The sequence below is a fragment of the Gordionus sp. m RMFG-2023 genome, chromosome 1, assembly GCF_954871325.1.
Source record: "Gordionus sp. m RMFG-2023 chromosome 1, tfGorSpeb1-WG-v2, whole genome shotgun sequence".
NCBI classification, from domain to species: Eukaryota; Metazoa; Nematomorpha; class Gordioida; order Chordodea; family Parachordodidae; genus Gordionus; species Gordionus sp. m RMFG-2023.
The window spans coordinates 11,579,457-11,603,968 of record NC_088775.1 but is presented as its reverse complement, the minus strand read 5'-3'; the positions used below and the strand labels follow the sequence as shown (position 1 = coordinate 11,603,968).

At 27.0% G+C, this 24,512-nt stretch overlaps 2 protein-coding genes across 2 annotated transcripts; one reads left to right on the top strand and one right to left on the bottom strand.

The window, feature by feature from the left end:
• Positions 1-380: 380 nt before the first annotated feature.
• LOC135931786 (PHD finger-like domain-containing protein 5A) lies at positions 381-925 on the bottom strand. Its single transcript, XM_065469082.1, has 3 exons — positions 798-925; positions 560-750; positions 381-518 (listed from the first exon to the last, which is right to left on the bottom strand). The coding sequence occupies exons 1-3, from the start codon at positions 847-849 to the stop codon at positions 429-431; spliced, it is 333 nt and encodes a 110-aa protein (XP_065325154.1). The 5' UTR covers positions 850-925; the 3' UTR covers positions 381-428.
• A 769-nt stretch (positions 926-1,694) lies between these two features.
• LOC135922923 (protein DENND6A-like) lies at positions 1,695-23,843 on the top strand. Its single transcript, XM_065457457.1, has 19 exons — positions 1,695-1,728; positions 1,779-1,817; positions 1,861-1,903; positions 1,950-2,059; positions 2,106-2,186; positions 2,231-2,336; positions 2,378-2,457; positions 7,158-7,291; positions 8,824-8,884; positions 9,796-9,857; positions 10,197-10,295; positions 11,857-11,945; positions 12,300-12,371; positions 12,723-12,787; positions 17,956-18,033; positions 18,628-18,681; positions 21,530-21,639; positions 22,861-23,038; positions 23,602-23,843. Exons 2-19 carry the CDS (start codon positions 1,779-1,781, stop codon positions 23,716-23,718), a joined length of 1,578 nt encoding a protein of 525 aa, XP_065313529.1. The 5' UTR covers positions 1,695-1,728; the 3' UTR covers positions 23,719-23,843.
• The last annotated feature ends 669 nt before the right edge of the window (positions 23,844-24,512 follow it).

Sequence of the window (24,512 nt, the reverse complement as noted above, 5' to 3'; positions counted from 1 at the left end):
TTTAAATAAAATTTTGTAATTGAAATCAGATCTAATTATTTTTGATGGCTTTGATATGGGGAATATAGATATTTTCAGGGTTTCTTAAAAATTAAATTTTTTATGCATAGGGAATAGGGTATCTATTAATATGTTAAAAATATTGAAGAAATTAATTATTAATATAATTCAAGTAATTTGAATTCTTTCAGATTCAAGAATGGATAGGAAATAGGTATAGCTTGAACCAGACCAATGATTTAATAAATTAGATATTCAAAAAAATTACAAATATTTAAACATAAAACTCTTTTATAAAATATTTTATATGTAAAATATATTTCTAAATATGTATATACATACAAAACAAATATAATTTATTTATTATATATTACATAAAATGTACATTTTATATATATAGGATTATAAATCATATTTACAAAATTATGTCACCTTTTTTTAAACCCATATTTCTTTCTTTCATAGAATAAATCTGTCTTAGCACTACCCAGATTCACAATTTTAGGACAACCATCTCTCTAAATCATTTAAATATAGTAAAAAAAAAGATTATTGTTACATCTTTTTCTTGCATTGTACACTCTTTACAATAATATGCATCTGATATTCCAGGTCCTCCACAAATAACGCATCTACCTTGATATGATCCATAATTACATTCATCACATATTCTAACTAATGTACAAGGTCGGACATAGGAATCACAAATCACACATTTACCATCACATTTTTCACATAACCGACCTATAGCTAATAAAAATTAATAATAACAACAGGTTTATTATTTTAAAACATACCAACTCCCGGTTGTTTGCGGCAAAAAATTAAATCAGGATGATGCCTAGCCATATTTTCTTTATGAATGAATGACTAAAAGAAATATTTGCTTACCCTTTCAACTCGGTACATATAAAATAAAATTTCACATATAGCTGCTGAAAAGCGGTGTAGCAATATAACTATTCACATATAAAATGACCCCAAATTTTATAAAATATCATTTTATTACAAACTAATCTTAAATAAATCTGTCTTCTGGTGAAATTAGGATAGAATAAATATTATTTATATCATGTCAGTTTTTCCTCTTCTCCTTTGAAATCAAAATAATTATTATGTATGGATCATATGACTAGCTGCACATGCATCCTATCAGCTTAATATTTTTTGACCTAGAGAAATACAAAGTTTTTAAAATAAAATACATGATAGCAAAATAAAATTTTGCAAACTTAGGCTTTATGCAGACGTAACTTTAGGGCTGGGGTTTGAAGAGAGCCTCTATAAAATTTTAAAACTTTCTCATCTTAGGTTAATATTACTTTTTTTGTTAATTTTAAAACATTTTTAAAAGTGAACCTTAGAAGTTAAAAAAACCCTCTACTCCTTTTAACTAATTTAATTATAACTGTTACCCATAAACATTTTATATTTATAAAAGAAGACAATCTAATTTTTATGTATAATATATATATGTAAAATCATAACTTTCAAGTAATGGAATGATTGACATCGACCGCCTGATAACAAAAAAAGTTCAAAATAAATATTATCTATATTTATATTTTCAAATTTCAAAGACATTATGTCTCGTACTATGTAATTAATAATTATTAATAAATGCATGATAACTTACCATCTAAAATTTTGCCATGGGATAATTTCAAAAACTGGATATATTGTATAATTGTTGTTAAATTTGACCTAGAATTAGGCCAAACTTTTGAGGTAATTAAATATGATTTATTGTATAACCTTTCTTTATGTAATTTACCTAGATGGTATATCCTCAAAATACAAGCTTGAATGAAAAAGAAGTAATTGAAATATATATTTTAAATAATAATTTCATATTTTAAGAGAATGAATATATGCTTTCTATCATTCCCAGATTCAAATTCGTGTTAGTGTTTATATGGTATTTAATTTAGTTATTTTATATCATATAGCAACAATTGGTGATACTATTTATCATTTTCGCTTACCTATTGCTTTTTCCCATCGAAAGTCATTTTCTCTGTCATTAACCTTTAATAAACAATGTTTACCCATCCTTATGGTTTAAAGACTATAATATTTTTAAAAAAATATTCTATTTTGTTCAGGTAAATGAAAACTCTTTTTATGGATATGTTTTTTTTCGCCAAGTCAAAGATCCCTCTTCAATAAGGGGATATTTTCAAAAGGTAATAATGTATTTTTAAGCTTAAATATCCTATATTTTTATTAGAGCCTAATAATTCTAAGCAAATATACTTTTCACAACCTATTTTATTATATATTAAACATGATGGCACCATTTTACTTTGAAAATGGAGTTCCTGCTCTAGAATCAGGTTAAATATATTATATATATTTGTGAATAATTAAATTTTAGCATCAAATGATATTGACCAATGGCCCCCACCCAAACCAGGAATTTTGTATAATCTACCATTTATGGGAAAAATTATCAAAGTCTTTTTAAAATAATTATTTACCTATATATTAGACCCATACAAATTTTATCTAGTTTTGGCTTTAGTCTCATTCATTTTTATAAATTTTAGCCCAATAAAAAGTTTACTTTTAGACCCAAGTTTCATCTAATATTTTGTAATTGATAAAATAATGATTAAATGTACTTTTATAAAGTTTAAAAAAAAATCACAAATTACTCTGTCCTTTCTTAAATACCCGAGAAGAAATTTTTCCCAAGGTGACTCCATTGATTCTGGTACAGAAGGCCAATTGCAAGTTGAGATATGCGGATTTTAGAGTAACTCTCAATCCATGTATAGTAGAGGTAAAATACCTGCTACCAAAAATTAAAAATATTTTTTCCCCTTGGCCAAAATTTATTAAAATATTGGTAACGGGTATTTTACTCTCCTAACAGCTCATACCAATTTTTTAAATTTTCAGTAATAACAAATAATTTAAAATAAAATTTTTTAACCCAAAATTTTTGAGTCAGATCTCATTTAAAATATTTTATGGGGTCAGGCGCATACGCAGGAATTTGGTCTGGGAGGGGGATAATAAAATTTTTTAAGAAATATTATTGTTTTTTAAAAATATCAAGCATAAATTTTTTAGGACTAATAACTATTCCTAATACACAATTTTAAATTAATGTGAATTATAAAAAAATTATATGTAAAGAATTACTTAAATGACCCAATTTGAGCCTTTACACAAAAAGTTTCTTAGGAATAATTGTATTTTGTATGTTATATATTTACAATGTAAAATCCAATCTTCGTTGGGATTGAGCTAATTTTTCAATTATCTCATCCTTGCTTGTCGTCAAATGCCTATGAATATTCAAAAGATCCAAACCTTTCAATCTACTTTCAGATGTTGTACTTCTTGGTATGTTTTTCAGAGACCTGCAGGAATTTTTTTAAATATACCTGGGACGGGCCTGAAATTTTTTTTAAAAACACCCAGGCCGGGCCTAGTGTTGTTAAACGGCTCGTTTTGAGCCGATTTTTAAAAACGGCTAACTCAATATTTTAACCAGATAAATATTGCCTAAGCCTCAAGATTTCGATAATATATGCCGAGACCTTTGTTCCTTCTATGAGCAAAATCTTCAGGCTTAGGTAATATTTTTCTGAATGAATTATTGAGTTAGCCGTTTTTAAAAATCGGCTCAAAATGAGCCGTTTAACAACACTAGCCGGGCCTGAGTTTTTTTTAAAAAAACACCCAATTTGGTCCTGAATTATTTTAAAAAAACACCCAGGCCTTGCTGTATTTTTTAAAACAGCCTATATTTGAAATCGTTATAATTAGCTATAAAAATAAAATTTATTTTAAAAAAATCCGGGCCGGGCCTGAAATTTTTTTAAAAAAAGCCGAGCCGGGCCTAATAATTTTTTTAAAAAAGCCGGGCCGGGCCTGAAAATTTTTAAAAAAAACCCAGGCCGGGCTGTAAAAAATCTTTAAAAAAAATCCAGGACGTGCCCTGCAAATGGTATCTGCAGACCTCTGTTATTTTTCTTAAAAAATAGAATGTTCTCTCATTAGTTTACTAATGGGAAGAGTTTATAAACCCTTTTAATATATTGGGAATTTAATCTAAAATGTGTTTGAAATAATGCAGAGCATCCATAGCATTTTTTGGGACTATATCAACCATTGTTAATCTTATAAACATAGTTATTCAGCTATTAAGGCATCATAAGATACTTTAAGATCTTCATAATAATAAAAATCTAACAAATATTTTAAATAAAATAAAATAAAATAAAATTCTTTCTTTCTTATATTTGCAGATTAGTAAGTTCTGAATGATGAATTAAAAATTCATTTATTTGGGTTATAAATGTATCTGTATCTAAGATATACTCTTCTACTGATCCTATATTAATGTTTTAACGATGAGCTTGCCTTGCTACAAGTCGAGGGAGACAAATATTAAACACGTATAGCTCTGCTTTTGACTCAACAATAAAATATGAAATTCTTCATCAACATTAGCCCTAATTTCCTTGAGTTCTGATAAAATGCTCTCCGCCATTCTCATCTACTTAATCAAGTCAATGTCATGTTTTTGAAAAGTAATACTTAAAATAGTTGTATAATTAAATAATACATTCTAATGAGATATAAAATTTGGAATAAGCATTGAATCCAATAATTTTCTTGCTTCTGAGGAAATATTTCTTTCAGGCCATAGTGATATTTCTGTAATAGCAAATAATTGGCTCTTCTAACTCCTTAAAAGCTGTTACTGCTTGATGGCAGTGACTATCTCGTTGGACAAGGTTGCAATTTCTTTTTCCCTGTGTTTCAGAAATAATTATTATTTGACTAGAAATTTGAAAATGGTAGATAAATATTACGCCACTAAAAATTTGAAAATAATAAGTAAATATTACGCCGGAAAACTTGAAATCGAAATTAATTGATAAAATAACTTATGAATGTGATAATAAATGTAATTATATATATATTTAATATGAGATACGAATAAATATTAACAAATATAAATTAATATAAACAATAATATTTTTGAAAAATATATCCGGCATCTGTATTTTTTGGCTTGGGAAGGGGATTTGTCCCCTGCCCCCCCCCCCGCTGCGTACACCAATGTATGGGGTCAACGTGCAGGGATTTATGGACCATATATTTTAGGACTATTCAAAAACTATTCTAATATTCGATTCGGTCTGAATTAAATCTAATAGCAACTTAAATTATTTGATATGTTTGAGTATTAATAAAAAATTATTCAATTTGAAATGAAACGATTTATTTTAATTTCGTTAATAACTTTATCGCATATTATGTATCTTCAGATTATTATAATAAATTTTTTCAGTTTAGAAATTAGATATGCAATAAAAAATTGAAAAATTCTGTCAATGTCAAGATATTCTAGTATAAATTATCTTATAATGAGACAAATTAATCGAAACGAATACGAATATCTATTTGTTAGCCTAATCTATAGGCTCTAAGTCATTTTTTTTAATATAAAGTGCATTCGCTCTTTAAACCCATCTAGGCACAACAGAGCTACGCTTATTTCTTATTTCCATCTAATTGGGTTTTAATAAAAGAATTTCAGGGAAAAATATGAGAAGCCCTTTACACTTTGTGGGCAAGCCATATATACTTGTGCGCATAATAGTCCAAGGACTATTATTTAAACGTATCTGAGCTGATTGAGTGGTGATGAACCAAAATTAACATCCCACACCCATAACCTACTGATATATTTATATTTTATTGCATTAGGGATAGGAGTAGGGCTGACCTAAATTTAGTAATTAATGAGTTAAAGTGGTGATTAAAATATAAGTATATAACCTGTTATCTTGTTGAAGATATTATCGGAACATCGTTTTTATAGTAGTTGAAGAGGAGAATGAGTAGAGATGTAAGAGAGTGGGATATTATTTTAAATAGCTAGCAAGTTATTGTAGTGGTTTCTTAGAATCTTTATTATGTTTATTTCAATACCGACCTCTGATAGTATTTTCCAGAGAGCTTCATGGTGTCGACGTAGTCAAAAGCTCTTTTGAAGTCGATAAACGTGAAAAAGAAAGGTAATTTATACCTATAACATTTTTGGACAATGAATTTGAGAGTGAGAAAGGACTCCATGATATTCTTGCCTGGACGATATGCGCAAATATATTTGGAGAAAAGGTTTTGTGACGTTTGTAAAATATGAGTCTCTAGGATGACCATGAAGATCTTGGATGTGGTTGAAGTGAGCTTTATGGCCCTCTAATCGCAGAATTGGAGGTATTTTGATTTTCGGGAAGTTACATAGAAGTGATAAATTCCAGTCTTTAGATGTCATTCCAGTAAACTCGATTTTATTAAAATTTATGAGTAGGAAGTTTATGCAGCATTGGGTGCCGCTTTGAGATGTTATCCGGGCCAGGAGCCTTATGGTTTTTGAGTTTCTTTAATGGAGTATTTCAGTTATTGAAAATTGTGAGGTGGATTGAGATGTATATTGTTGAGACGATATTAAAAAATGTTCATATAATAATCTATCCACATTACCATCTGTCCTGGTCAATTATGAATTTGTTATTTTCCAGCCGAATGAAAGGGAATTTTTTAAAGATCTTTGATTTGTAGAAATATTTGAGTTTACTATAAGCGTCCAAAAGTCTATTTCCTCTCATATCCATATCAATCTCATATGCTTAATCTTATTCATTTTAAATTAGGTCTTTCCGATTCGAATTTTTTCTCATCGATGTAAAGGATGTGCAATCGCCTGGTTTTAACTCCCGAAAGCCAGCCCTACCAATGTTTAACTTTTTTTTAGCTCGTTCACCTGCCCAATTTAAAATTATTTGATTGGTTGGTTTCGTTCTATACTTATTTTATTTAATATATTTTCACTTAAATTTTAAAACATGCAACACTACGAAATAAAAAGGTAACTTTTAATAAATAAACTCATATTCATTTTCCAGAACATTTTTTAACCGTAAAAAAATTTAAATTTACTCGCCGTCTCCCCCAAAGTTTTAAGAAAAATAATCACAAAAGATTTTTTTTACAAAAAAGAAGATATAGAATTTTAAAATAAAATTTGATCAACCTTTTTTTACCATTTCAAATTTTATAAATAAAAAATTTTCGAATAACAAATTTTTATTTAAAAAAATATTATACGTGTAGCCATTTTATTTTAGTGCAGAATTCCTAAAGGCGATGACCTGCTCAATAATTCTCACATATTGGAACTCTATCAGGACGACAATTTTCATTATAAGGATGCATTTAACACGATATTTATACCAAATCTTTACGAATTCGATATTTATAAGTACACAAAAAAAATTATATTGTAATTATTTTGTGCATAATAAAATGTTCTTTGACATTTTTTTAGAAAATTTTTAAAGCCCTGGTATAAGTAAATAAAAGTAGAACTAATTTGGTTATCACTCGGAATCAGAATATTTTCCCTAAATTATAAGTGGTCTGGATTATTAAAAATTAGAAATAATGATGAAAGTAAATGATAAAAACTAAATGTAAAAAATTGTTAATTTTTTTAAAAATCGAAATTATTCTGTATTCACAGTTAGTTCGAATTCGCGACGAAATATACAAAAATACAGTATATTTGTATACTTCGACGCTAATTCCTGTTAACGGTGAATGCCTGGTTATAGTCCCCACAGAGTGTTTGCATTTTTGCGGTACTTATTTAATAAAAAAAATGTTAAGCCTCATTTAAAGTAAACGCGTTATGTTCAAACGTTGCGTTATTTAACGCAGTCGAAATTACAGCATAGCGTTAATAATTTTTGATAATATTTTTCAAATTTTATCATAGTGTTATCATCATAACGCTCCATATTTATTGGGTTGATTTTATAAATAACGCACTTAAGCATAACACACACTCTAAATGAGGCCCAACCCTGCATTAAGACGAATTCGTGACTAAGTTACAAAAATTAATGTAAAATGATTATATTTATATCGTATTTTGTATACTTCGCTGCGAATTTGCGTTAACTGTCGTATCCTTTGTTTAAAATATGGTCGCCTTTTTTATTTTAGAAGGTATTATCACTTTAAATTTTTAACTAAATTATAAAAAGGAATTGGTTTTTGTTTTATCGTCTGCATTTTTATTACATTTAGAAATATTCTATTTTAAAAAATAAGTTATATTTTTACATTTTATATAATTTAAAAAAAAATTTACACATATAATTAAAACAACAAGAAAGGGATTTTTAATGCCCTCCCCCTTATTAATTTTACATGGGTAACAAGGTTTTGTCGACTTCCTTATTAAAAAGCTGAGTCGTTAAAGAAAGTGTGTTAAAAACGGGCAAAATGAGTGAATAAATAAAATATTGAAAAAAGCAAACTATTATGGGTTTTTCTAAATGGTTCCTAACGCCAAACGGTTGTTTGACCAATTTGTAAGATACCATTTGCAATCCATTATTTGCGTTTGAAACGCTCAATTTGTGCATAATATTAATAATTATACACTTTTTTTGTTATTAATCGGATAGCTTTAAATTAACTCAATATTTTTCATTATACCAAAATGTATCGTCGATTCTGATGTTGAAAAATAAACAATCGATAAAACCTATATAATACATTGCTAGTATTCGGCCTCATTTATAGTAATCGCGAAATACAGCGATATAGCTCAGACGATGCGTAATTTAGAAAAAATACATAATGTTAAATTATACAATACTATAGCTTGGCCAATATTACGCATCCCTTGAGCGACATCGCGGTATTTCGGGCTTATCATAAAATGAGGCCATCTTATTTTTTTAAAAAAATAATTCTTTTCTTTCTCCAAAAAAAATATACAAGCTGTTTATGTCCAATAATCTCGCAAATCCATCTGTTATGGGAATTAGTTCTGATTTGCCAAGTATAATATTAAATTATAATTATTTTAAATCACATATAGAAATTTTTTTCTTTTAACTTGCTACTCGAAAATTAAATTTTGGCCCTTCACAAATTGAACACGAAATTGCGCGAATTCGTCTCTATCAACTAAAACGCGAATATTAAACCTAAAAAAAAATTAAATTCGATTTTCACTCCTGGCGAAATGATATTTCCCTAATTTCGCTCAATTTATAATAATAAAGTTTAGGGAGAGACGAAATACTTAAAAATATTATATTTTAAAAAATTTACATAAATAAAGCCCTTGACTTATATATTATGATAATTCATGACTTCATTTCTTAATATAATTATCATCTTATGAGGCTTAAAAAAAAGCAAGAATTTATTAATTAAGTAGATGATAAAAAGATCAACATAACCCCTGCTAAAAAATATAATAGTTATTTAATTGTTTATATTTTCCATTTTAGGATCATTATTATTAAATATTTTCTAAAATATATCTCTAACCCCCCTCCTCCCCCTACGCGAAAATATAGAATAGGTTAAGTATTGACTATCAGGTTACATTCCTGAGAATTACTCCGTGAAGTTGCGAAATTAATTATTTTGCAAAATAAACTCAAACACAGGCTTAACATTATGATAATTTTGACAGATGAAATTGTTTCGTTTTTTTAAAGTTTACAGTGGATGGACCTTAGGCCTGATTAAATTAAGAAATTCATGTTTTTATTATAAAATTTTACCTTTCTAATTTATAAAAATTTAAAACTTGTAAACTTGCAAAAATATCATTTTAATCTTATTTTGCATATTTTGAAAAATATTTTTTACTTACAAGTTAAAATGATAATCTGATTATCAAAAAAAATTTGAAATTTATGATAATTTTTTTTTGTTATAATATAAACGGAAATTTAGCCTATACTCGTAATTGGAACGTCGCCCTCTATATGCTCAAGCGTGGTGGAAGTGTTAATAAGGTTTTTTAAACTTTATTACTGGATTTATAGTAGGATCAGATCCTAAACGATTTAACAACTGATCGATTTTTAAAATGTGATTGTAAGGTCCGCTCCGCTGTTAAATGGTGTCGGATCATATCCTACAATGAATGGCAACCCTAAACTTAATTATTTTATAAAATCATCCTAAATTGACCAATCATGTTTTATTTACGGTACAGCTCTCATTATATAAAATATAGTTTTAACTAGCCAATTTAGTCTATTCTAAAAAATATATTTTTAAGTCTCAGATAAACTTGCTTATGATTTAAAGTTACTCGTTTAATATTCTGCTCATTTTTTTAAAAAAAAAAGTTTAATATGGCCCATTAAATACGCTCCCGATTATCGACCCTATTTTACTATACAAGATCAAGACTTCAAACGATATATATCATCAACTAACGATAATCCGTAAGTATGAAATCAGATGATTACTTCATTTTTTTTATTCATTTACACAAATTGTTAAATTTATAATTTACTTCTTTTTTTAAGTTTATTATCATACAATAGAAATATTAGATATTTATTAGGTGGGTTGTGAAAATTGTAAGGTCGAGTCAAATGGTCTAACCCATTTGTAGGATTTGGCTATAAAAATTTAGCCCGAATTACCCCTCCTTTTATGGTTAGCGCGAAATACGCTGTATTTTTGTATTACCTGCCTGAATTCGCGCTAACTATGAATGCTGGGTTAATTCATACGATATTATTCGAATCAACTCTAGGTATATTATTATGATAAATCCTCCCCTTGAATATCTGCTCCTTTAAAATATAAAAATATCTAGACCCGATGAATCATTAATTTAAATGGGTATTATTAACACAAGTCAGCTGGTGATACGCCATTTTTGTTTCCCATACAAATAATTTACATAAAAATATTATGAAAGCTTTTTTTTATTGAAAAATCAAAGGAAATTAAAATGGCCTATCAACAGTTAATTTGTTTGTCCATACGACGCTTTCAATTACATTTTAATAAATAAAACGTTCAGTCTAGGAAGGAATTCTATGTCATACATTCATTATCAATATTTTAAAAAGGTAGCATACAGTTAATGAATATAATATGAATACATTTTCTTTTTCGATCTCCATATTATTTATCTTTAAAAAATAATTATACAATGAACGAGTTATAATTTTTGCTTTATTATTATAAACATTTTTTTTACCCCCATTGACTCAGATCCTACCAATATAATTTTTTTAAAGCTGTCTCTTAGTATTTATAAGTAGAATCTGTTTAGCCGTTTATATAGCTTCCTCTAAACAGAATAAAAAGAAAGATACTATTTAGATTTAGTGTAACATACTTAAAACAAAACAGAATTAAGGTGTTCTAGTTCAGAATCTGAATAGGTTGGTCTAAACCAGGAATGCAAACTCGGTAAAAATATTAACCGGGTTCGGCTCGGGGTTCATGGGAATATTTTTGATCTGGAGTTTGGTTCTAGGTTCAGGTCGGGTTTAGGAATATTTAATTGTATATAAAAAATAATTTATATATTTAAATCATAATTATATTTAGAAGCAAAGTATATTTATAAAAATACAAAGCATAGTCATGTGTCAATTTTAAAAAATTTATATAGACGGTATTACCAAGAGTTGTTCGCTTATCCTCGATCTATGAGGTAAAAAAAAAGAATTTCAAATGTGAAAAAGATCTTTAACGCCAATCTATATTAAATATATTTATATAAAAATATGAATAATTAAGATAAATTAATATGGGTTGCAGGAACATCAAATAAAAACAAATTGCTAATGATTGTTTCAGGATGATGGGTTCAAATATAATTGTCAAATTGGTGATTTTATCGGGAAGGATTTTGTAGTAAAGATCAGACTCTTTGTAACGCTTTCTACTTGATTTAATTTTTCGATTTTATACATTTTGGAATATATCGGATTCTATTTGATCGATTAAAAAAAAATATTATTATAAATGAATTTTTTTTAGACCTTCGGTATTACTCGGTGTAACAAATCCATTCTTCGCGAAAACGTTACAGCATTGGCCTCATATCGTTCGAATAAATCCGCTCATATGTAAATACTTAATTTTTATTCAAACTTTTCAATTCGAAAGTTTGCATATTTTAAGTGTTAGCGGAACTTGGTTATCCGCTCGCGTTAAAAATTTCTGCTAATATTAAACCGTTTTTAAGCCCTGTGCCATTATGCAAAGCATTTTAATTACTCAAACATCAAACTCCTCTATATGATAAAAATCATACACATTAACCCTGTATTTAAAAACAAGCGAAATTTATCGTTTTTCCTTGTGGGACATCTAGATTTTCATAATTATTTTTAAAAAATTTATTAAATGAAGATGATTTGTTTTTGAAAAGTATTTGTGTTATGTTATTAGAATTATTTAAAAAATTTTTTTTAAATAAGCGCCAAAATCTTCCAAAATTAAGAAATCCATCAAAAGGGCATCATTGTTGCAACCGTTCGAAAATAAAACAGGTGATTTTTAATAGAAGCAAAAATTATATCCCATAAACTATTGTTATGAAAGAAAGAAATAAAGGGGTTCATTTTTTTACGCCCTGCTTTAAGGATATTTTTTTTTGTTTTAAGAGTTACTTAATTTATTTATAAAAAGCCCTTTGCCCCCCTCCTTGCTTGAGAACCATTTTTCTCCTCGGTAAAATATCGATTTATTTTGATAATCGCACTTAAAATTACCTTCTAATGATTAAATAAGGTTTTTTTGTAGTAATAAAGTGTTACAATATTTAAGGGAACCAAAAAGAAATCTAGTTAATAATATTCTTAATAATTATTATAAAACATTTATTATATAATTTTTTTAAGGCGTTTACACCAAATACAAAACCTATATTAACAAAGACAAATGGTTCCTCAACAAATTAAACAAGGTTTTTTGATAAAATGACTTTTATAAAAAAGCAAAGTTGTGATCTCGATTATTTATGGATAAAGTAAAATTTCGGTGCCTATCTTCTCCGTTTAAGGTCGATTCCGTGTTTTGAGTTGACAGCATAAGGGTTCATTCACAGTAGTGAGCGACAGCGACAGACATTAAACGACAGAGCAGTTGATGTGTCGTGAGCGACATAGCATTCATAGTAGTTGCGACAAGTATATTTTTATTTTTAAATAAATGTTATGAATATATCCATTTGAAACCACCTAATTTAAATGACTTGAAAATAATTGCTGATCAATTTGAGAAGTTTGAACCACCAAATTGTGTTGGAGCCATTGATGGCAAGCACATTAAGATTAAAAATCCTTCTAAATCTGGGAGCATATATTACAGTTATAAACAATATTTCTCCATGATATTACAAGCATTAGTAGATGGTAAAGTAGATTTATAGTAATTGCTGTAGGCAGTGAATCAGATGGAGGTGTGTAATCAAATATTATATTAAGAAACCTTATAGAGGTAAGTTAATGTTACCAATAGTGAATGAATTATGAAAACTTGTCCACTGTTACACAATTTGGCGATTGATAAAGTAAACATAAATCTCCACCCCAAGTAAACAAAATAAACATTTATATTTTGATTAAAATAATATAAAGGCCCTTCAATGAATAATAACAATGCAATATAATATTTTTTATTACACTTTCTTAATTAAATAATATATCAAAAATCATTTTAATTAGTTTCTTCTTTGCCCTCTCTGATCTTTTTGCAAGGGTTTGTACAAGCATAACATTGATCCAAGAGTTTGTTAATAATCTTTATTCTTTTATTTTTTCTATTTCAAGAATTTGCTTAAATAAATCTAGATTAAAATAATAAATATATTTACAAATGCAAATTACCTTGATCAATATCCCTCTTTTTTAATTTTTTGCAAGATGTATATGATCCTATAATAGTTGATGGTGATGCTAAATATATATATTATTTATATAAAATATAATTAGGGGAGACCGGGGTTATATCGTCCATAAAAAATTGAGAGGCTATGAAAAGGAGGAGAAATAATTTATCAAAATAATTTTGATGTTATTTTATTCTTTATATAATTATCTACGGTAGAAATTAATATCTAATAAAAAAATATTATATATTTTTTTAAATTTAAAAAAAAAATGAAAATGTTTGAGTCATGAAAAAGAGACGGGGGACGTATTATCCTTTTGTGGGGCATGTTTTAGACTATCATTTTATTCATTTTTTCCATACAAAATTCATTACAAACATATAATATTAACATACACCACATTTATTACATATAAAAAATGGATTAAAATCACAACATGATCCATGTGCCCATAAATGACAATTACGGCATTGGAACCAATCTTCATTATGGTGGTGAGTTTGATAGTTTTTGTGGCACACTAAACAAAATTCTTTTTTGCCGCATTCATATTTAAACTTTTTTTATTATTGGTTTGATTTTTTTCCCCAGATTATTAGCCCTAGATCTGGCTATTTTTTTGTAAGGTGAAGAGGTTAAAATGGCTGAAGTCATTTGATTACGTGTTGTTTTTTTAAATATTGTTGGATGGCGACTAATAATTTGTGGAGCAAATCAAAATCTTTTTCCACGTGAGAAGATGATGGAACAGGACTATCACTGACAGATGGTTGCAAAATAATTTCAGATAAATTTAAATTCTCATTAGGATCGTTATTATTATTATAATATAAAGGATTCTAATTTTCGTCATTAAAAATTAAAGGATTTAGGGGCCACATACCTGAGGATTCAAAACCCTTTTGGATATTTGAAGCTGAGGTGGCTTTTGGAAGGACATCCTTTACTACTCCAGGGATATCATATATAGTAAAACTTTTCCCTGGATGCATTCTCATCCAAGCATCCAAGACACTGTTGTAATATTTTTTTAGAGGTCCAAAAACAGTTCTATCCAATGGTTGGAGTTTGTGAGTGCAATGGGGAGGGAGAGTCAATAGAACTATACCACTGTCAGAGCACAGCTCAATGACTTCAATAGATTGGTGAGATTTTTGATTATCTAATATAAGCAAAACTTTTTTATCTTGACTGGGCTTAGTGTATTTTATAAAATGATTTAAAAAATATATAAAATCATCTCCCAGCATCCATCCAGAACCATTGGACACACCAATGCATCCTACAGGGCCATCTCTTAAATAATGATCATAGAATTTTTTCCTGGGATATATAAACATAGGTGGAATAGAATTTCCTAAAGCATTGACAGCAATTGCCAAGGTCATAAGTGTACCACGTTCTGATGTAGTAATTGCCCCAACCTGTTTTTCGCATTTCCTTGCAATAACTTTATTAGGCCGTTGAACTGTTAATAATCCTATGAAAATATTAAAGATTTGCTATCATATATATTATAATTTACCAGTTTCATCCATATTATATATATCATGGTAGAAAGTTATGTTCCCTTGTGACAGTCAAATAATTATTAAAAAATAAATCAACCATTTTCATATTGAAATTGGTAGCCCTGGCTATACTTGTAGCCTCTGGTGTTCTCAAAGAAATAGTTGGATTTCTTTTAATAAATGCTCCAAACCAGTCTTCACAGCTGATTGAGTTATTTCCCAAGATTTTGGTACTTGTAAACTATACCTCTTGGCCATTTGATAAGCTAAAACTCTAACCTAAATTTAAACATAAGACATTAAATTATTTATATATTAAGGCAATCTAATTAAAATCCTAATTCTTAAATTTTATTCTGAATTTATTTTATAATTAATATAATAAAATATATCATACATAATTAAACCTCTAATGTATAGGTAAGAACCAAAATATGTTTTAATGCATGATATAATTTAATGCTAAATCAATGAATAAATCATTTTAAAATTAATATACATGGCAGCATCATTTTATTTTAAATATATATCATACACACATAATTAAATCTTTAATATATAGGTAAGATATGATTTAATGCATGATATAATATATATAATCAATGAATAAATCATTTTAAAATTAATATTAATACATGGTAGCATCATTTTAAAATTAATATATATACATGGCAGTATCATTTTAAAATTAATATATATACATGGCAGCATCATTTTATACATAAATGGCAGCATATTTTTATTTACATATATATCATACACACTTAAATAAATATCATTCTAATGTATAAGTTAAATTCTTACTTTAAAGTATTTTAAAATTAATAAAGATGTTTTATTAATAAATAATGTAAATAATTTTAAAAAATTTTCTCAAGTTTATTATTATTTAACTAAAGAAATACCATGGCATAAATTTAAAGATTATAAAAAAATTCATTTTACAGAGATATATGATATAAAAAAGGATTAAAATACTTGTTTAGGGCATAATCCTGAAAATAATCTTGATCCTTTAATTAAATAATCTGTTAATTTAGCTTCAATAGGAGAAAATACTGATCTGTGAAGATATCGCTCTTGAAAATCTTCCTTCCTTTTGAACAATTTATTATACCTCTTAATGCTTAGTTTCTTAAATATATACTAATTTAAATATATAAATCCTCCCATAACTTAAATTCGTATTCATGGTTATAACTGTCAAAGGTATCTTATCTTTCAGCATTTGAAGAATACTTGCCTTTTGATTATCATTATTTTATTAGTTAGTTTTTCTAATATATGTTCGAACCATTTTACAAAATCAGAACCAATATTTTAATGAATGTATGTAAAAGGAAAAGACGCACCCCGCTAATACCTTCCCCAGGTCCACAGGATCATTTAAAAATTAAATTTAGAATATTAAATTAACATAATGATTGTCAATATTTTTATATATGATAAAATGGAGATTTTTTTATCATTTAGAATTTATATTAAGTCTTAACAACTTTAAAAAAAGTTATTCGTGAAAATGTAAAATTTAAAAAAGTTACTTTGGGTATGTTGAAACTTAAATTTGCATTTAAAATTTTTCATGAGCAATTTTGTCCGAAACAATTTTGGACCTACTCAAGCACCTTATTACATTACATATTTGGCTTAAATTTCAAATTTCAAATCTTAAACTTTATTAATTTTTAAATTATTTGAGAAGGAGAGGGCAAAGAAGAAACTAATTAAAAGGATTTTTGATATATTATTTAATTAAGAAAGTGTAATAAAAAATATTATATTGCATTGTTATTATTCATTGAAGGGCCTTTATATTATTTTAATCAAAATATAAATGTTTATTTTACTTGGGGTGGAGATTTATGTTTACTTTATCAATCGCCAAGTTGTGTAACAGTGGACAAGTTTTCATAATTCATTCACTATTGGTAACATTAACTTACCTCTATAAGGTTTCTTAATATAATATTTGATTACACACCTCCATCTGATACACAGCTATATCAATTACTATAAATCTATCCTTACCTTCTACTAATGCTTGTAATATCATGGAGAAATATTGTTTATAATTGTAATATATGCTCCCAGATTTTGAAGGATTTTTAATCTCAATGTGCTTGCCATCAATAACACAATTTGGAAAGCTTCAAGACTAATTAAATTGATCAGCAATTATTTTGAAGTCATTTAAATTAGGTGATTTCAAATGGATATATTTATATTGTCATTTTTATTGTCGCAACTACTATGAATGTTATGTCGCTTACGACACATCAGCTGCTCTGTCGTTTAATGTAATGTCGTATTTGTCATGTCGCTGTCGCTCTCTACTGTGAATACACCCAAATGGTTGCAGCCTCGCGCATTTAATATTACCCTACTTCAGTTAATTTGTTTTTAAACTTTGCATATAATAGCATTTATATTGTATACATACTGTAGCATTGCTATAGAGAATTCGCTCATACTCGGTTTTTAAGCATTATTGGTACTGGATAGTGATGGTAACTAATGGAGTCAAACATCCCCTTCCTTAGTCAATATTTGCTATTTCCCAGTAACCTTAATAATTGGTTTAAAGTTCATTAATTAAAAAAATTTGTTGACTCCTGTCGAAGTTCACTATAAATAACAATTTTAAATTGGTGTTTTTTTTTGAATTAAACATATATATATATAATACCTTTTAATTTAAAATAAATATTTCTATATAATATTTGTTTTAAGAATCGACCAACGGAAGTGAAAAATGCTTTAATTAGGAGACATTTTACCGAGTTAACTCAAAGCTTCATGATACCATTGGTAAACCTCCATACATTTTGACAATGTTCTAAATTATCATTTTCTGTCGTTATTTCTTGAATAGTATGGACTTTACCATTTGTTTATGGCTATGATTCAACTTAAGAAAATTGCTGTTACAACGGCTGATTTATTTAAATTTCAATTTGTCTATTTATTTAAGACACGTCCCCGGTCAGATATGACAAGTTAAATAAAAAAATATATCTTAACTAACCCATACTCTCAAACTTTTAAAATGATCCTAACCCATATCTTAAATCTCTATTCCTACTTTTTTCATTTTTAATATATTTCATCCAATTCCTTCAGTTCAACCATTCCTTGAAAAAAATATTTTTCGACCATAAGCCGCTAGTTTAGCATTTTCATATCGTTTAAGACTACTAAAAAACAAGAGCCAATTATCTCAATTTTAGGCATGAGCTTGAATTTGAAAATATTTTAAGGTATTTTTGATTATTGACGGCGTTTACCGGAGCACACCTTTGCTCTTTTCTAGCGATTAGAGACATCAATGGCCATTTATAAAACTACCAATATTTTATAATAATCGATTGTGCATTCTTTATTTATTTTATTTTTTAATAATAGGAAAGATACATAGCCAGCCTATTACCTCTTTTCGACGATATATCACCATTCAAAGTTTATATTTGTTTTGTACATCGATTTCTCTAAATTATTAAATTATATGAAAATTGCTTTTATATAAAATGTACCCATTTTCTTTAAATGGGTTGTGATACCCCCCCCCCTCCCCCCCTCCTCAACAATAAAATGTTGATTCTTATATATTTGCACAAATAAAAATGAGATTAGTACCTCCTTATAAACGACATGCTTATATTAAAAGAAATTGACCATTTTTTTTGAATCGGTGAAATTATTTAACATGTCATTCGATAGCATTTAAAATAAAAATTTTCCAAGAAGCGAAGTATGAATTATTTAAAAAACAGATTTTCCTTTTAATGTCAAATATAACTGGAACGCGTATAAAATATTTAAACTAACCTAAATTGACAATGTCTACACACATATTAATCTTCTGTAGACGCCATTTTGTGGTCGGCGCGTTTACTGGTGACGTTGATATCGGTTTCAGCATATAATTACAATTTTAACCTAAAACTGTATTTAAATCAAATTATATAATAAAATCAAATAAAAATAATGTAAAATATGCCTATTAATGGAACATGCATTAATTTTTTTATATAATGTATTTTATGAATAAAATATTTTTAAATTAGCAATATTTAATTGAATAAAAAGTATTTTATCATAATTGTTTAATATCAATATTTAATATTTGGCCCATTTATGATAATTTAATACAGTTTAGAGTATAATAATTTATAATTTAAAAGATTATGTTAATGTTAAAAAAAATTAAATTAATATTTTTTTTGCATTAACTCTAACTAAATTAATATTTATAGACTGCATTCTGAAATAATAAATATTTATTGGGCAAAAAATCGAAAAAATTAATTTCAGGATTACCACAACTTATAATAAATAAATACAAAATATGATTTTTGAAAAAATCAGATGTAATAAAATGTTTTTTAAAATTTTATTTGTAAAAACGAAAACGAATAATTAATGATAGACACACGATTTAATTTTTTTAGTATCGCTCTCGACTAAAAGTATCGAATTTTTATCAAAACAAAACTAAACTCCAAGCTAATTTTTTTAGATCAAGAGTATATATCAGGGTTGGGTTCTTTCAAATGATTCGGTGAATTGACCGATATTTGACTGGTCAAATTCAATCAAATGTTTTTATGATACAGTATTCACTTTATTGGGTATATTAACATATATACAAAAAATATTCATAAATAAATGCATTAAATTTGGTTATATTTTGATTGATTCTTGTAATATTCTTTTTCATTTTCGCATATTTGTTTTCTGGTTTCAATTGAATAATCATTTTTTTTTAATTAATCGTAAATTATGATAAACGCTAACGAATATTCTTGTAGTCAAAATTAATCGATTTCGGTTCTTTATATGAATATTACCTCAGTTGAACTCATTTCTTTCTGAAGAAGTTCTTGGAAGGGTTGTAAGATATTTGCCTTAACCCTTTTCGGTTCCAATTTTTTTTAGTATATTTAAAAATTTTTTTTATTGATAATTGCATAAATATATATATTGCGTCAAAAATTAAAAAAAGATACATTGTATATATGAATAGGTGGTAATTTCTATATGTATTGTCAGGCTTGAAACGTCATAAAGCAATTCTCTTTAGTGCTTAAACGTAAAAGAACATAACATGTAGAGTGCATTGATGTTATATGGGGAATACCCAAGTACTACTGTGTGCACAGCGTCTGGATTTGTTTACAGAAGTGCTGAATTTTTATAGCTATTTGTAGGTAAAACATAGAGGCTGTTCCTTTATTTTTCAAATATAGCACCCTGACATTTCTTTGAAACTGGAAGCTTATCTTTGCTTTTAAAGATTTTAACAGATATAATATCTCTGCAAAATTCTTTGTAACAATCAATTTTTTCGTGAACAACTTTATTAATAATGTATGAGTTTACAAGAGCGGCATTAATAAAATAAATAGTAAACGATGATATGGACACAAATATATTTTTTTTTCAAATTTTTTTACGTGATATTTATTTAAGTGATTATCAATAAAAATTTCAAAAATATACTCAAAAAAATTGGAACCGGAAAGGGCAAATTTGTATTTGTTGAATACATTGAAGCCCACCTAGTTAAGTACCTAAAGTAGACATGACATTTTGATTTCTATAGCGGGAAAATACTGAACTTGGTATATGTAAATTTTTTAAAAATTGGACGTATGTAAATTAAATAATTACTCGTTCATTATATTAAGAAAAACAATTGTAATGTGGACGTGGTACATTACTTTTATTAAGGTTTTATTTCTTCAAATTATATTTTTAAAATTTCTGAGAAATATAATCTGCAGCATGGCAATTTTCGTGTATATTTAAAAACTTCGGGAACCGGTGTCATTGCCATAAATTTTATTTTGCCTTCATTTAGGATATTGTATCACCCATCCGAAACATTAGATTAACTGGATTTAACTTCACTTCTATATTTTCAAAAATTTTATCTTATATTTATCTCGCAAACAAAACAAAACTATATATTATAGTATTAGTATGTATGTATGTCTATGTATGTATAATATTTTTGGGTGGTTTTTTTGGTTTCATATAATATTTTATTAATACCAAGATAAAATCAGAAACTGCATTTTTTTTACTGTATTGCAATGACAAGACTGGGTAAGCTATTATAAACGTTTATTCTATAATTAAAAAAAACCTTTATATATGTATTTTCGGTGATACGTAACAGTAAATTGCTTAAAATATTTTAGAGTATTGACCGGTCAATTGACCAGCTTGCCAACCCTGGTGTTTATACAAATATTTAACAAATTCTCTTACGTTTTTTTTGTTTATATATTATTTTTTAAAGAAATGGACGGATATCGGAAAATTTAACGAAGAAAATTTTTTGAAGACCATCAAACAAAACGGTCCACATCTCACTTCCCATTTAAAGGGAGATTGGGAAGGACTTTACAGGTTATGACAAAAAAATTTTTTTTTAGCAATTTTTCTTAAAATTTGTCTAAATTATTATTTTTTAAAAATAAAATACCCCCCCCCCCCTCTCTTTACCCATAATTAATTATTCAAAATGGTTGAAATAATTTATTTATGCATTCTTAGCTTTTAACTTCCGAGACTAGCGGACGCCCACCTATACGTCATTTTTGAATTGAGATTGCGATATTTTTGTTTGAGATCGTTTATTATAATTTTTTTCCCCCTTATTAATATATATATATATATAATGTTTTTAAATTTGAACCCTCGTTTTATTCATCTTATCTTGCCAATGCATTCAATTTACTTAATCAGCCCTATACGTTTATTTAACTGAAATAATTATCTTAAGACAATTGGCTCAATGAATCGATAGTTCATCAAATTGTCTGAAATTTATAAGATAGCAATTCTATGAATACCGTGGAATATATTTTTTGGCAAAAGCTTATTAAAATATAAAGAAAAAAAGCTTTCAAAAGAATCAATGATTATGTCTATTTACCAACTTTTAATAATTTAATTTAGTGCATTTTTTTTCTAAATTTTGATAATATAGTTTTTCCCAGAAATGTAGTCCAAGTGTTGTCTTAGAAAACTCTTGATGATCTACAAATTTTTAAGCTCCACCCGGATGTTCCAGAAAAATCCGACCTTAAATATAAATTATTTATTCAACCCGGCCCGAATTTATTTAAATATAGAAATTATAATTGAGTTTTTGATCATTCTACACAGTGCTGTTAATCGGCCCGATTAAGATTTTAGCCACAATTAATATTAAAATAGAGGTCCAAACCTTTTATGCCATCTTTAAGCAAAATTTTCAGGCATACATAATATTATCTCTTGGCTAAAATCGTATCGGGCCCTTTTTAAAAAATTGACCCAAATCGCCTTTTAACAACACTAATTCTACAAATAGATTTTAAAAAACAAAATTATTGGCACCTTGTTTCTTAAATATATTTATAAATTTTATTTTCAAAATTCTCTTTTGCAGATTTCTAAAAACTATTATACAAATTTCAGCCAATTATATAAGATATTGCACATTTAATTTAATTTTAAAATGTGGTTTTTACTAAGTCGGAGAATTTAGTTAATTTGTTATGATTTTTTTAAAAAAAATCTCAAATAATTAAAATTGAAGTGTCATTTACTCCCCCCCCCCTCCTCTGCATATTTTAATTTTAGAAAGTATTTTTTGTCTCCCAATTTTGCAAACTGGTGCGATACTAGGGTGCTCGAATTGAAGCGAAAAGTGGAAATTATTTTGTCACAAAAGCTACAGGATGTTGATTTTCACGCGTTGTACGCATATAAAACGGAAACGGAAATAGTCGATGTTATAATTAACCTAAGAGATAAATTGGTTTATATTTAAATTATATTTTATTAACATTATTTGCTTAAAATTTTTCGTCTGTTTTTTTTTTAAATGAAATCAATTATATTAGGAGATATCTTAACAATGAGGTCAAGATGGATACTAATCATGCTTACTATATTTAATTTGAGTTCTTTTAGAATATTCTGTTTTGAGCAATGAACATGCTCTATGTAAAAATATGCTTTGTTTAGCTGACCTAATGGGCAAATTTATATGTGAGCGGTTATTGGAACATATTGGTTCTATTTATTTGCTTGATTTTGGAATATTGGAGAGTGTCGCGTTTACGATAGCCTAATGCTGCGTTCACAATTGTGCGCTATACAAACGAATTAACGGCTGATCGAGTTATAATAATTTTTAAATTATCGTCATGATTGTAAAGAAAAGTTGGGATAATTAATTCAAGATTTGACAAACTCCATCAGCTTTTAAAACCCGCTGAATCCGGGCCTAAATTATAAGAAGCAACGACACACGCTACTGAATAAATTCGTTATTATCGTTTGTAGATTTTAAATAAAATTATATATATTTTTAAAAAGAAACGATATCTCAAGTCTGACCCGACAGTCTTTCACAAAACGATAATTTTTTTAGAATCTCAAATAAAGGGACTTATTGATCAACTACCTCAGGATTTACAAATTTCGATAAAATAAATAAATTAACAATTTATTTTTTTATAAGTTATATATAAGTTAGATTTATATCAAAAATACGATATTTATAGATGTTATTTATATTATTTATTATAAATCATGTAGATAATTTATATAATTTTGAATCAGGGAAATAAAGAGGTTTTTGTATATTTTCTAACTAATAAATTCCTAAAAAAATGATAAGTGGGTTATGCGCATTTTGAGCATGAAATTGCTTGGATTTTAAAGCTAAATAAATATGGGTAGAGGCTTGGATGTTGGAATTTGGTTAAGTTTTAATATATTTATTGTAAGTTAGAAAGTGTATACATTTTGAAATGTATAATTTTTTTAAAATCTATTTTAAAAACTATCATTATTAAGTATAGTATTAATGTTTGATGCCCTAATTAGGGAAATTTGGTTAAGTTTTAATATATTTAATGTAAGTTAGAAAGTGTATACATTTTGAAATGTATAATTTTTTTTAAATCTATTTTAAAAACTATCATTATTAAGTATAGTATTAATGTTTGATGCCCTAATTAGGAAAATTATGGGAGCAGTACCTCTTTCAAAAAATTTTGATAATTTACAGTAATTTATTCTCTTTTATAAAAGTTTTTTTTTTAGCTTTTTTCACTTATGCAATCTATCACTATCTATTAACTTTAAACTTCCCTATAAGCAATCATAAAATATTTTTGTTTACCTTATTTTCCACACCTGTTTAAAGCATATTTTAATTTCCTTTAATCACTATAGTGTCTTCCTATTAGTTTTCTGTCTAATTCATACATCTATTTTAACAC

Bases quoted from the DNA above. Each gene is read 5' to 3' on its own strand.
- LOC135931786 (XM_065469082.1), bottom strand. From the start codon at position 849: ATGGCTAGGCATCATCCTGATTTAATTTTTTGCCGCAAACAACCGGGA. The intron at 751-797 runs GTATGTTTTAAA...AATTTTTATTAG, and splicing joins CCGCAAACAACCGGGAGTTG to CTATAGGTCGGTTATGTGAA. The intron at 519-559 runs GTAACAATAATC...TAAATGATTTAG, and splicing joins GTACAATGCAAGAAAAAGAT to AGAGATGGTTGTCCTAAAAT.
- LOC135922923 (XM_065457457.1), top strand. From the start codon at position 1,779: ATGGTATATCCTCAAAATACAAGCTTGAATGAAAAAGAA. The intron at 2,458-7,157 runs GTCTTTTTAAAA...ATTTTATTTTAG, and splicing joins TTATGGGAAAAATTATCAAA to TGCAGAATTCCTAAAGGCGA. The intron at 18,682-21,529 runs GTTTATATTTGT...TATTTTTTAAAG, and splicing joins ACGATATATCACCATTCAAA to AAATGGACGGATATCGGAAA.